Source organism: Lolium perenne, chromosome 5, assembly GCF_019359855.2.
Source record: "Lolium perenne isolate Kyuss_39 chromosome 5, Kyuss_2.0, whole genome shotgun sequence".
Classification (NCBI taxonomy): Eukaryota; Viridiplantae; Streptophyta; class Magnoliopsida; order Poales; family Poaceae; genus Lolium; species Lolium perenne.
The window spans coordinates 185,050,517-185,065,426 of record NC_067248.2 but is presented as its reverse complement, the minus strand read 5'-3'; the positions used below and the strand labels follow the sequence as shown (position 1 = coordinate 185,065,426).

Here is a 14,910-nt window from a genome sequence, read left to right as displayed (position 1 = left end):
TTTTGTGAATAAAGTTTAGAGTTAGATTCCACTTATTTGAGGACGGAGAGAGTACTATTTAATGCCCCAACAAATAGATAAAGTAACAAGAAAATATCTCTGAAAAGAAATGAGAAAGGCACTAACAAAGAAAAGCAACCCAACAAAAAGTCCAAACATCTTTCTTAAAAAAAAGGCCTAATAACAAAACTGACTCAGCCCAACAAAAGAAGCCCAAAAATTGACAACCAAACGGACAAAAATAAAACCACACACGAAAATTATCAATCGAGAGCTACTCCCTCTGATCCCTTATAATTGACTCGGATTTTATACTAAATCCGAGTCAATTAAAAGAGATTGGGGTAGTTTAATTCTCAGCTCGCTGAAAGTTTTTTTTTTCTTGTGCGAAATACTCATCAAGTCCGACTTCTATTTGTGGCATTGAAACTTTATGTAGATGAGGAAATGGCGAAGCGAGGTAGTGGTGAAGAGAGCCATTGAAGTGGTTGCCTGAAACTTTCTGTAGATGAGGAAATGGTCTGTAGATGCAGTTAGCTGTATTTGAATCTGTTTCTCCAACTAGCATTATTTGTGCAATTGCGTCAGATGATGCTCGGAAGCAACACCACAGTCTAGTGTCCGAACGGAGGTCACTCACAAGATTACAATTCATGATCTATCTCAAGTACCTAGCTCCTGAGAGTAGGCCAAACCAAGGACTACATATCGACCTCTGTCACTTGAGACTGAAGATCTACAGCAAGACACATTTTTTGGATAAAGTACAGCAAGAGAAACATAATGACACAGTGCATACTAACACATGATAATTATTCTCCTCAAGTTCACAACAAGCAATCCTTATCCTTCATAGACAGTTTCACTTTCACCAGATCATCTCACAATTCACCCATGCAACATCAGTTTCATTCAGAGTTCAGATATCTCCCTCTCTCACTTATTCAGCTACTACATGGTACTCTCAGTATTCAGATCTGCCAGTTGAAGGCAACGGGGCTCCTCACCCGGTGCTTCCTGTTCTCCCAGGAAATGTGGCCGAAGTCCCATGTCCCGGCCGGCCTCACCTTTCCTTGCGCCTGGACGCTGAACTCCACCGTGTAGCTCCGCTTCTCGTTCTTCCTGATGAACTCCAGCGTCGTCGGCGTCACGGTAACCGCCACGCCCTCAGGCGCCGCGAACGTCACGTTGTACGTCTCCGGCTTCGCCGACACCTTGGTCACCGTCCTCGTCAGCGTGCGGACGCCCCCGTCGGCGCTGCTGCTGCTGAACACCACCACGAAAGACGGGTAGTTGACGTTGGCCACGCCCCCGGGGATCCTCGACCTCGCGCCGCACCCGGTGCTCATCTCCGGCGCGAACTGCCGCATCTGCTTCGCCGTGTAGTTGAGGGTGCAGAGGAAGTCCACGTAGTCCTGCGTGCCAGCGTCGTACACCAGGCCCGGGTCCATGGCGAGCCGCGGAAGGACGAGCCCCGCCCCGGCCGCCAGCGGCGTCGCGTCCATCGCGGCGCCGCCGAAGACGGTGCCGCTGTCGACGATGTCCCTTCCGTTCTTGTCGAGCGGGCCGGCGGTCGTCATCAGCGCCGACCGCACCATCGCCGGCGTCCAGTCGCCGTGCACCTTCTTGATCAGCGCCGCCGCGCCGGCGACATGCGGGCACGCCATGGACGTCCCGGAGAGGATGTTGAACTCGACTCTCCGCGTGTCATTGTCCCAGCTCGACGGCGGCGCGTCGCCCGACCAGGCCGCCAGGATGTTCACGCCCGGCGCGACGAGGTCCGGCTTCAGGATCTCAGGGGCCAACACGCTGGGGCCCCGCGAAGAGAACCCGGCCACCATCGGCGCCCGGTTCTCGCCGGTCACCGTGTCGCAGGCGAAGGCGAACGACGCCACCGGGTACGGCGACGACGCCATGTAGTCGTTCAGCTTCTTTTCGGCAGTGTGGCTGATCATGACCCCGGGGAGCGTGAAGGTAAGGGCCAAGACGGCATCCGAGAACCGGTTCGTCCCGTCCGGGGACACCATCCCTGCTCCGCCGGCTTTCTCCACGTAGAAGCCGGTCCGGGGTCCTGCCATCCGCGTGCACACCACCACCTTGCCCATGACCTTGTCGAGCGTCAGGTCATCCTCGCCGCAGGAGCTGTACACGAGCTGGAGCATGCTCGTGCCCTTGGACTTCAATGTGTACAGGGACTGGCCCGTCAGCTCCACACCATTGCCGAGCCTGAGTGTCGCCGGGAACACCCGGTCCGTGGTGGTGGCGCCGACGGTGGTCATCCATGGCGCGACGTTGGACACGGAAGACGCCTCGGGACCGCTGTTGCCACCGGCGAGGACGACGAACACGCCCCTGCGAACTGCGCCGAATGTGGCGACGGCGAGGGCGTCGTTGTAGAAGGGATCGTCAGCGCGGCCGCCGAGGGAGATGGAGATGAGGTCCACGCCGTCACTCACCGCGGCGTCGATCGCCGCCGTGACCGCCGAGTCGGGGCATCCTACAAGCGGGTCCGGGACGCACGCCTTGTACATGGCGATCCTCGCATTGCGCGCCACGCCGCTCGCCCTCCCGCCCGAGAAGCCGTACAGATCGGCCCGGGGAACCTCCGCGCCGGCGGCCGTCGATGACACGTGCGTGCCATGCCCTTCGATGTCCCTCGGGCTCGGGTCGTTGTAGCCCTCCAGGTCCGGCATGTTGATGGTGAAGGACTTGGCGCCGACCAGCTTGTTGTTGCAGGATAAGGTGGCGTTGAAACCCGCGGCGTCGACGCAGTTGCCCCTCCATGTGGAACGAACGGGGCCGAGGCCGGTGTCGTTGAAGCTGGCGCGTTCCGGCCAGATGCCGGTGTCGATGAAGCCGATGATGATGCCGTCGCCGAACTCCGAGTCCGGCCACGCGCCGAAGTCGTCGTGGAGGCCCATGAACCAGGGAGACCTCGTGGTCTGGGTGTGGTACACCCTGTCCTTGTACACGTGGGTCACGCCGGGGACGGTCGACATGCGCCGGGCCTCGCCGTCGGTGAGTCTGACGGTGAAACCATGCATGACGGTGCCGTAGGTGTACAGGATGCGGTCCGTGGCGGTGGTGGCACGAGGTGAGTAGGTGTCCACCATGGACGCGTACCAACGCTCGAGGGTGGCGAACTTGGATGGCTTGGCCAGGTGGTTGGTTTGGACGATGTAGATGTGGTCCGAGCTCCAAGGACGATCAGGCTTGGGCTCGGCAATGGAGTTCTTGGGCTCTGGGATGATGGCTGAGTGTGTGGACTGGACAAGGACGAGAACTAGCAGGGAGTAGAGCGAGAGGAGGGAGATCATTGAAGCCATTGTTGATGTGTGTGACTGATCTTGTGGTGGAGGAATGCATGAGCGTGGTACGGCTTTTTATAGAGCGTGAGCCTGGTTGGGCAACCGGCAACCTGCGACGCCACCGTACAACAGGCAGGAGACTTCATCGCTGAGAGAAAAAATATTTCATCACCCACACATGCATGTGAGAGGCTCATCTTTTGCAGTATAGCTTTTGGAATTTTGCAGCCACTGATGTGCCTGCATTGCCATGTCAAGCTATCTTCATGGGGTCTCAGCTAGTGGGAGCTAATTTTGATTTTGGCCGGGAACAATTTTGATTTTGGACGACGACGAAACGTCCTTCCAAACCAAACAAGGAATGAAACGGCCTCCACTCTCCTTTTGTCTCTTCCTAAAATCAGAACTTTCTTGTCTCCACTGAGGTACACTAATATCCCAATTTTCAGTTAACATTCTAACTTAGTATCAGGGATGAAATCAACTGCCCCTCACAGAGTACCAGTAGTACCACATGAGAGCAGACAAGGCAGTTTCGGTCCCTAAATACAGACACCAAAATGTTTCACTGCAGCTCTCGTGAAATTCAGGTTGAGATCACAGTCATCCAAAACAGAGACCTAGTGGATGCTACTTGTGAGTTTTCTTCATGCACAATTCTCAGATAGTGGGAGCTAAATGCAGCAGCGAAACAAAACTGAATGGTGTATGTTTGCCCAAGAACAACTTTGATTTCGGACGGCGATGCATGAAACGTCCTTCCAAAACCAAACAAGGAATGAAACGGCCTCCACTCTCCTTTTGTATTTCCTAAAATCACAACTTTCTTGTCTCCACGCTGAGGTTTTTTTGATTTTCAGTTAAGATTCTAACTTTGTATCAGGGATGATATCAACTGCCTCTCACAGAGTACCAGCAGTAGCACATGAGAGCAGACAAGGCAGTTTCAGTCGCTAAATACAGACACCAAATGTTTCACTACAGCTCTGCTGAAATTCAAAATGAGATCACAGTCATCCAAAACAGAGATCATGTGGATGCTACTTGTGGGGTTTCTTCATGCACAATTCTCAGCTAGTGGGAGCTAAATGCAGCAGCTAAACAAAACTGAATGGTGTTAATTTTAATATTTGCCCAAGAACAACTTTGATTTCGGACGGCGATGCAATGAAACGTCCTTCCAAAACCAAACAAGGAATGAAACGGCCTCCACTCTCCTTTTATCTCTTCCTAAAATCACAACTTTCATGTCTCCACCGAGGTACACTAATATCCCAATTTCCAGTTAACATTCTAACTTAGTGTCAGTGAGGAAATCAACTGCCTCTCGCAGAGTACCAGCATTAGCACATGAGAGCAGACAATGCAGTTTCAGTCCCTAAATACAGACACCAAATGTTTCACTACAGCTCTGGTGGAATTCAGGATGAGATCACAGTCATCCAAAACAAATACCTATGTAAAAATAAAAATAAAAACCATTCCAAGATGTACGTATGGCACAGTGGGTGTTTAGATGGATTAAGATTTTAAAATGGGTATAGATACAAGCTCTGCATTGTCTTGAACAATGTGACCTTAGCCATATTTTACAGTTACAGGGTATCGGAGATGAATCTGCACAGTTATGTTATGACCATTAGCTACCAGGTTTCTACTTTGGCATGCACGGGCATAACTTTTACATCTCATCAAGTCGCCACTGGGCTACATTTCACGGATCGGGTCAGCGTTAGTAGCAGGACTGTGATTTACGTCGTTGAGGCGATTGAATTGGTTTGCGTCATTCATATTAGCAGATGAAGAGCTACCCAGCAACACAATCAGCAGTGAAACACAATTTTCGTTTTGATTTTGGACGGCGATGAAACGGCCTTCCAACCCAAAACAAGGAATGAAACTGCCTGCATTACCCTTTTGTCTCTTCTTAAATATCCAACTTTCTTGTCTCCATTGACGTACACTAATTAAACACACACACAAAAAAATTAAGATCCGCAGGAGCCAATTTTAAAGATAAAAACACCTCCACAACACCAACATAGAATTTGTTTTGTTTGACAACGGCAGAAAGAACGAATATTTAAAAATAAATAGACTAGTCAGAAAATTCGATACAATTGGGCTTAAATAGAATTTAATAATGCTCGGCATGTTTTTTACTTATTTTCCAGCAAACCCATGTATAAAATCAAATAGTGAACAACAAGGTCCCAGAAAAATAGCTACTCTATAAATAACAACATGAAATAAGTCCCAATAGAAAAACCTGGAATTTCAAATTCACATCATAAACCAAAGGGTGACTTGAATAACAAAGAGGAAATCTTTTTTTATGGAAAACAAAGTTCCAAATATCTCCACAAAACATGGAGCTAAGAATAAAAATAGGTTCAAAATAATCAACCTGGAGATAGTTGAAATGTAGGGTATCCCCAAGATTATGGTTTTCCTAGCTCTTGTATTTTTCATCTCCCATCATCTCCATTTTTTTAATCAAACCTTAAGAAGATTTTACCCTCCCAGAAACTTTTATTGCCTACAAAATGTTTAGTTTTCCAAAAAGATTATAATTATAACATCAAATATTTAGCAATAATTTATAATGAAGGCTCCTTAATTCTAAATAGTGGGTCACATACAAAATTGAGCTTCATGTCACACAAACATTGGAAAAAACAATAGAAAAAATAAAGTGAACTTAAAATTATATTTTCAGCAACCCTTGGCACAAACTTGATTCTAAAATAGAACTTTCACTTGTGTGAAAAAAGTATAAAAAAAAGATACATGTATGCAAAAAAAATCCATGTTCTCATAAGATGCTAAATTTTTTGAACACTAACAATTATGTTGGAGATTTTCGCAAACAAGTAACTAGTTTGTAAATTCTTGTGCTAAAGTTGATTATTTGAATAACATTATTATGGCAACCAATATAAGTTAAACAAAAGAAGATTTTTTTTAGTTTTTCGGGTATTTTATAATGATGAAATATTTGTATAGATTCCATAGGCATGAACAAAACGTTCAAGGTCGACCTCTAACTATCGAATGCTCATCTTTCAAATGGTAACTTTAATTTTCTATCCCAATTTTTCAATGTAATAATGGTAGCTAAATTTATAAAATATAAAGACCCCAATTTTTTTAATACAATCAAGGTAATAAAGATTTTGAACCAAAGTAGAGCACGCCCAAACAGAGAACATGCAACAAAGAAGTGTTGCTCTCTTCCTATTTATTAGTTTTCATACATGAATAAACTGAAATAATAGAGTGGATACTGATGTATCTCAAACGTAGACACTTGCAATGTAGCTAAATTGAAACATAGGGAGACCTCTATATCCTCTTCTCTTCGTAATAGTTGCAAGAATTAGAAACAAACATAGAAATATAATTTGCGCTAGAATCTTCATGAGAAAAAGCAATTGCAAACTACAAATATAATCCTAAGCACATGCACAGTTCTCATCTAATACTAAAAGAATGTAAGGCATACCCCCCCCCCCCCAAAAAAATATGTGGGACGATACATCCCTAAAGTACCTCAATTTATTTTTCCCGTCGGATATGTCGTGGTATTATCGATACCAGCACAAAAGTGTACCATGGTAGGTGACAGGCAAGAGCGGCATGATTTGATGACGTGGTTGAATGGACGCATGTACTTTTTAATTGCGTTGTGGATTCTACATGACCTTCACAGTGGACCCAATGCGGGTGATTGGTCAACCGCGTCATATTGACGGGTAAGCCCGCGTCATACTGATTGGTAAGCCCTACCAAGAAAGTTGAAGGATTGGCTTGTCAGTTTTTAATAGCTGACCTAGCATAGCTGTATTCTCCAACAACTCCATTTCCCTTCAATCCTGAAAGGACAAGATGTCGCCTAGAGGGGGGCTGAATAGGCGTTTTAAAAACTCTTACGAATTTGGCTTGTAAGAATGCGGAATTAAACTAACGTTTAGTTTACAAGCACAAATCCTAAATATGCTAGGCTCATCTAAGTGAAACAACAACTAGAGCTAAGCAAGATAGACACAAGATATATGTAGCACAAGTGATAGCAAGATATATGTACTTCAAGCACGATGGCTATCACAAGGAAAGTAAGCTCGGGTATAGAAATAACCGAGGCACGCGGAGACGAAGATGTATTCCCGTGTTCCCTTCCTTTGCAAGAAGGTCACGTTTGGAGAGGTGGAGGTCCCACGAAGGATTTCTGATGTCTACGCACGCTTCTATTCCTGTAGACAGTGTTGGGCCTCCAAAAGCAGAGGTTTGTAGAACAGCAGCAAGTTTTCCTTAAGTGGATCACCCAAGGTTTATCGAACTCAGGGAGGTAGAGGTCAAAGATATCCCTCTGAAGCAACCCTGCAATTAAGATACAAGAAGTCTCTTGTGTCCCCAACACACCTAATACACTTGTCAGATGTATAGGTGCACTAGTTCGGCGAAGAGATAGTAAAACACAGGTGGTATAGATGGTGGTAATATTGCAGGAAGTAAAGATGCAGTAAAACAGTAAACAAGCGATGTTTGCAGTATTTGGAAACAAGGCCTAGGGATCATACTTTCACTAGTGGACACTCTCAACATTGATCACATAATAAATAAATAACTTCTCCTCACTTGTGCTACATACACTCTCTTGTTGGATAACAAACACCATTCATTGTGTAGGGCTACAAGAGCTCCCTCAAGCCGGAGTTAACAAGCTCCACAACATTCGGAGTTCATATTTAAGTAACCTCTAGAGCATAATAGACCGTTGCAATTTAGACCGAGTACTAACATAGCATACACACTGTCACCTTTAAGCTATGAAAGGGGGAATAGATCACATCAATACTATCATAGTAATAGTTAACTCCATAATCTACAAGAGATTACAATCATAACCTACGCCAAGTACTACATGATGCACACACCGTCACCTTTACATCATGAAGGAGGAATAGACTACTTTAATAACATCACTAGAGTAGCACATATATTAATAGTGATACAAAGCTCATCATATGGATCTCAATCGTGCAAGACAGTTCATGAGATCATTGTACTGAGGTACATGAGAGAGAGATTAACCATATAGCTACCGGTAGAGCCCTTAGCCTCGAGGGAGAACTACTCCCTCCTCATCATGGGAGACAGCAGCGGCGGTGAAGATGGCGGTGATGTCGATGGAGATGCCTTCCGGGGGCAATTCCCCGTCCCGGCGGCGTGCCGGAACAGAGACTTCTGTCCCCCGAATCTTGGCTTCGCGATGGTGGCGGCTACGTAACTTTTCTCGTCCCGTGGCTTATTCCTTTAGGATTTTCGCGACGGAGGCTTTATATAGGCGGAAGGGCAGCCTCGGAGGAGTCCTGGTGGAGCCAGACCATCGGGGGGCGCCCCCCCTTGGCCGCGCCGCCAGGTGGGGTGGGGCCCCCAGGGCTCCCCCCTGGCCCCTCTTCGGTGCTCTGGAAGCTTCCGGGAAAAATAAGATACTGGACGTTGATTTCATCCAATTCCGAGAATATTTCCTTTGTAGGATTTCTGAAACCAAAAACAACAGAAAACAGGAACGGGCACTTCGGCATCTCGTTAATAGGTTAGTTCCGGAAAATGCATAAACACGATATAAAGTATGAACAAAACATGTAGGTATTGTCATAAAACTAGCATGGAACATAAGAAATTATAGATACATTGGAGACGTATCAAGCATCCCCAAGCTTAGTTCCTGCTCGCCCTCGAGTAGGTAAACGATAACAAGGATAATTTCTGAAGTGAGATGCTACCAACATAATCTTGATCAACATTATTGTAAAGCATATGAGATGAATGAAGTGATTCAAAGCAATGGTAAAGATGATGATTAAACAACTGAATCATATAGCAAAGACTTTTCATGAATAGTACTTTCAAGACAAACATCAATAAGTCTTGCATAAGAGTTAACTCATAAAGCAATAGATTCAAAGTAGAAGGCATTGAAGCAACACAGAGGATGATTAAGTTTCAGCAATTGCTTTCAACTTGCAACATGTATATCCATGGATAGTTGTCAACATAAAGCAATATAACAAGTGCAATAGGTAAACATGTAAGAATCAATGCACACAGTTGACACAAGTGTTTGCTTCTAAGATAGAAAGAAGTAGGTAAACTGACTCAACATAAAGTAGAAGAATGGCCCTTCGCAGAGGGAAGCATGGATTACTATTTTTGTGCTAGAGCTTTTATTTTGAAAACATAGAAACAATTTTGTCAACGGTAGTAATAATTCATATGTGTTATGCATAATACATCTTATAAGTTGCAAGTCTCATGCATAGAATACCAATAGTGCTCGAACCTTGTCCTAATTAGCTTGGATTAACATGGATTATCATTGCATAATATATGTTTCAACCAAGTGTCACAAAAGGGTACCTCTATGCCACCTGTACAAAGGTCCAAGGAGATAAATCGCATTTGATTTCTCGTTTTTAATAGATCTCAACATGGACATCCATACCGGGACAACATAGAAAACAGATAATGGACTCCTCTTTTAATGCATAAGCATTCAACAACAGATAATATTCTCATAAGAGATTGAGGATTAGTTGTCCAAACTGAAACTTCCACCATGATTCATGGCTTTAGTTAGCGGCCCAATGTTCTTCTCTAACAATATGCATACTCAAACCATTTGATCACGAAAATCGCCCTTACTTCAGACAAGACGAACATGCATAGCAACTCACATGATATCCAACAAAGGTGTAATAGTTGATGGCGTCCCCAGAAACATGGTTACCGCTCAACAAGCAACTTATAAGAAATAAGATACATAGCAACATATTCAATACCACAATAGTTTTTAAGGCTATTTTCCCATGAGCTATGTATTGCAAAGACAAGGAATGAAATTTTAAAGGTAGTACTCAAGTAATGTACTTTGGAATGGCAGAAAAATACCATGTAGTAGGTAGGTATGATGGACACAAATGGCATAGTTTTTGGCTCAAGGATTTGGATGCACGAGAAGTATTCCCTCTCAGTACAAGGCTTTGGCTAACAAGGTTGTTTGAAGCAAACTCAAGTATAAACCGGTACAGCAAAACTTACATAAGAACATATTGCAAGCATTATAAGACTCTACACTGTCTTCCTTGTTGTTCAAACACCTTAACCAGAAAATATCTAGACTTAGAGAGACCAATCATGCAAACCAAATTTTAACAAGATCTATGTAGTTCTTCATTAGTAGGTGCAAAGTACATGATGCAAGAGCTTAAACATGATCTATATGAGCACAACAATTGCCAAGTATCAAATTATTCAAGACATTATACCAATTACCACATGAAGCATTTTCTGTTTCCAACCATATAACAATGAACGAAGCAGTTTCAACCTTCACCATGAACATTAAAAGTAGCACTAAGAACACATGTGTTCATATGCAACAGCGGAGCGTGTCTCTCTCCCATACAAAGAATGCTAGGATCCGATTTTATTCAAACAAAAACAAAAACAAAAATCAAACAAACGCTCCAAGTAAAGCACATAAGATGTGACTGAATAAAAATATAATTTCACTAGAGGTGACCTGATAAGTTGTCGATGAAGAAGGGGATGCCTTGGGCATCCCCAAGCTTAGATGCTTGAGTCTTCTTGAAATATGCAGGGATGAACCACGGGGACATCCCCAAGCTTAGACTTTTCACTCTTCTTGATCATAGTATATCATCCTCCTCTCTTGATCCTTGAAAACTTCCTCCACACCAAACTCGAAACAAACTCATTAGAGGGTTAGTGCATAATTGAAAATTCATATATTCAGAGGAGACATAATCATTCTTAACACTTCTGGACATTGCACAAAGCTACTGAAAGTTAATGGAACAAAGAAATCCATTCAACATAGCAAAAGAGTCAATGCGAAATAAAAGGCAGAATCTGTCAAAACAGAACAGTCCGTAAAGACAAATTTTTCTGGGGCACTTAACTTGCTCAGATGAAAAAGCTCAAATTGAATGAAAGTTGCGTACATATCGGAGGATCACGCACGTAAATTGGCAGATTTTTCTGAGTTACCTACAGACAGGACTGCTCAATTTCGTGACAGTAAGAAATCTGTTTCTGCGCAGTAATCCAAATCTAGTATCAACCCTACTATCAAAGACTTTACTTGGCACAACAATGAAATAAAATAAAGATAAGGAGAGGTTGCTACAGTAGTAACAACTTCCAAGACACAACAAAACAGTAGCAAAATAAAAACATGGGTTATCTCCCAAGAAGTGCTTTCTTTATAGCCATTAAGATGGGCTCAGCAATTTTAATGATGCTCGCGCAAGAAATAAGAGTTGAAGTAAAAGAGAGCATCAAGAAGCAAATTTAAAACACATTTAAGTCTAACCCACTTCCTATGAAAAGGAATCTTGTAAATAAACAAGTCATGTAAGCATGCAACAAGCATAGAAAGGCAACACAAGCGCAATTTCAATATTCTCAACATAAAGAGGGGAAAATTAATATTATTAAGATGCATATAACCATGTTTCCCTCTCTCTAATAACTTTCAGTGGCATCATGAACAAACTCAACAGTATAAGTGTCACATGAAGCATTCTTATTCACATGCATAAAAGTATCATTACTCTCCACATAAGCATAATCAATTTTATTAGTAATAGTGGGAGTAAAACTACCATAACCATCATTGTAATCATCATAAAATGCAGGCATGGTATAATCATAATAACCTTTATCCTCCATAGTAGGTGGCACCAAAATACCACTATCATTATAATCATCATAAATAGGAGGTAAAGTATCATCAAAGAAAATTTTCTCCTCAAAACTTGGGGGACTAAAAATATTATTTTCATCAAAACCAGCTTCCCCAAGCTTAGAATTTTCCATAGCATTAGCAACAATGGTGTTCAAAGCATTCATACTAATAACATTCCCATTAGTATGCATATAAAGTTCCATGGGTTTTTTAATTCTCTCTTCAAACACACCATGTCCTAATTTAAGATAAAGTTCATAAAGATCTCTCATTTTGTTGTTGTTTTCCATTAAGCCTAACTAGTGAAAACAAGAAACAAAAAGATATAATTGCAGGATCTAAAGGAAATATCTTCGAGCACTCACACACCGGCAACAGTGCTAGGAAATAACTTAGTAGTCGGAGGATGTGAATACCTTTTACCTTACCTTCCCGGCAACGGCGCCAGAAAATAGTTTGATGTCTACGCACGCTTCTATTCCTGTAGACAGTGTTGGGCCTCCAAGAGCAGAGGTTTTTAGAACAGCAGCAAGTTTCCCTTAAGTGGATCACCCAAGGTTTATCGAACTCAGGGAGGTAGAGGTCAAAGATATCCCTCTCAAGCAACCCTGCAGTTAAGATACAAGAAGTCTATTGTGTCCCCAACACACCTAATACACTTGTCAGATGTATAGGTGCACTAGTTCGGCGAAGAGATAGTAAAACACATGTGGTATAGATGGTGGTAATATTGCAGGAAGTAAAGATGCAGTAAAACAGTAAACAAGCGATGTTTGCAGTATTTGGAAACAAGGCCTAGGGATCATACTTTCACTAGTGGACACTCTCAAGATTGATCACACAATAAATAAATAACTTCTCCTCACTTGTGCTACATACACTCTCTTGTTGGATAACAAACACCATTCATTGTGTAGGGCTACAAGAGCTCCCTCAAGCCGGAGTTAACAAGCTCCACAACATTCGGAGTTCATATTTAAGTAACCTCTAGAGCATAATAGACCGTTGCAATTTAGACCGAGTACTAACATAGCATACACACTGTCACCTTTAAGCTATGAAAGGGGGAATAGATCACATCAATACTATCATAGTAATAGTTAACTCCATAATCTACAAGAGATTACAATCATAACCTACGCCAAGTACTACATGATGCACACACCGTCACCTTTACATCATGAAGGAGGAATAGACTACTCTAATAACATCACTAGAGTAGCACATATATTAATAGTGATACAAAGCTCATCATATGGATCTCAATCGTGCAAGACAGTTCATGAGATCATTGTATTGAGGTACATGAGAAAGAGATTAACCACATAGCTACCGGTAGAGCCCTTAGCCTCGAGGGAGAACTACTCCCTCCTCATCATGGGAGACAGCAGCGGCGGTGAAGATGGCGGTGATGTCGATGGAGATGCCTTCCGGGGGCAATTCCCCGTCCCGGCGGCGTGCCGGAACAGAGACTTCTGTCCCCCGAATCTTGGCTTCGCGATGGTGGCGGCTACGTAACTTTTCTCGTCCCGTGGCTTATTCCTTTAGGGTTTTCGCGACGGAGGCTTTATATAGGCGGAAGGGCAGCCTCGGAGGAGTCCTGGTGGAGCCAGACCATAGGGGGGCGCCCCCCCTTGGCCGCGCCGCCAGGTGGGGTGGGGCCCCCAGGGCTCCCCCCTGGCCCCTCTTCGGTGCTCTGGAACTTCCGGGAAAAATAAGATACTGGACGTTGATTTCGTCCAATTCCGAGAATATTTCCTTTGTAGGATTTCTGAAACCAAAAACAGCAGAAAACAGGAACGGGCACTTCGGCATCTCGTTAATAGGTTAGTTCCGGAAAATGCATAAAAACGATATAAAGTATGAACAAAACATGTAGGTATTGTCATAAAACTAGCATGGAACATAAGAAATTATAGATACATTGGAGACGTATCAATTCCCCAACGGCACGAAGGCTCACCTTCTTCTCGGAGCCAAACCCGCAAAGGATAAAGACCCTTTCCTTATGGTTAGCTTTTCCTCCACTCCGGAGATGGCAAGCTCCACAACCACTTCACAAGCTCCACGAAGGAGAAGCCCAGGCCTCTTCACAATCTTCCACGAAGAGGTCACCGAGACAGCCACCAAGCCAACTAGGAGGTCACCCTCCAAGAGTAACAAGCTCACGGTCTCTCACTCGAACTAATCGTGGTAGAGAGCTCAACACTATGCAATGATGCAAAGCAAGAACACTAGAGGTGTTCAAATCCTTCACACTCAAGTCCCACCAAAGCAACAAATGTTAGGGTGAGATTAGAGAGGAAGAACAAAGAGGAAATCAACAAATGACTCCAAGATCTAGATCTAAAGAGTTCCCCTCACTTAGAGGAGAGATGGATTGGTGGGGGTTGTAGATCTAGATCTCCTCTCTTAGATCCCCCAAGAATGAGCAAGAATCATGGGGGGAATCAAGAGATAGGGCAAGTTCTTCAAAGTCAACAATGGAGGAGAGAGAGTGGAAGAACTTATGCAGCCCAAGGTGGAAGAAAGCCTATTTATAGTATAGGGAGAAATATAACCGTTGGGTGAGTTACAGCTCAGCACAGTCGAGGAGGCTGGTCAACCGGGCCTGGGGCCGGACCGTTCGGTCCAGGTGCCGGTCAGACCGGGCCACAGGCCGGACCCGGCCGGTCCAAACCGGGCCTGTGACCGGGCCATGACCGGGACACTTCTGTGTCTTACAGTACATGGCCCCGGTTGGAACCGGGCCATCCGGTGGGACGGTCGGTCACGCCGGGCGAGAAACCGGGCCAACAGGAAAACATGTTATACAAAAACCGTGAT

At 44.2% G+C, this 14,910-nt stretch overlaps 1 protein-coding gene across 1 annotated transcript; it reads right to left on the bottom strand.

Annotated features, from left to right (window-relative positions):
- Window positions 1-796: 796 nt before the first annotated feature.
- LOC127301204 (subtilisin-like protease SBT1.7) lies at window positions 797-3,364 on the bottom strand. The gene has a single exon (XM_051331428.2). The coding sequence runs from the start codon at window positions 3,324-3,326 to the stop codon at window positions 972-974; it is 2,355 nt and encodes a 784-aa protein (XP_051187388.1). The 5' UTR covers window positions 3,327-3,364; the 3' UTR covers window positions 797-971.
- Between the last annotated feature and the right edge of the window lie 11,546 nt (window positions 3,365-14,910).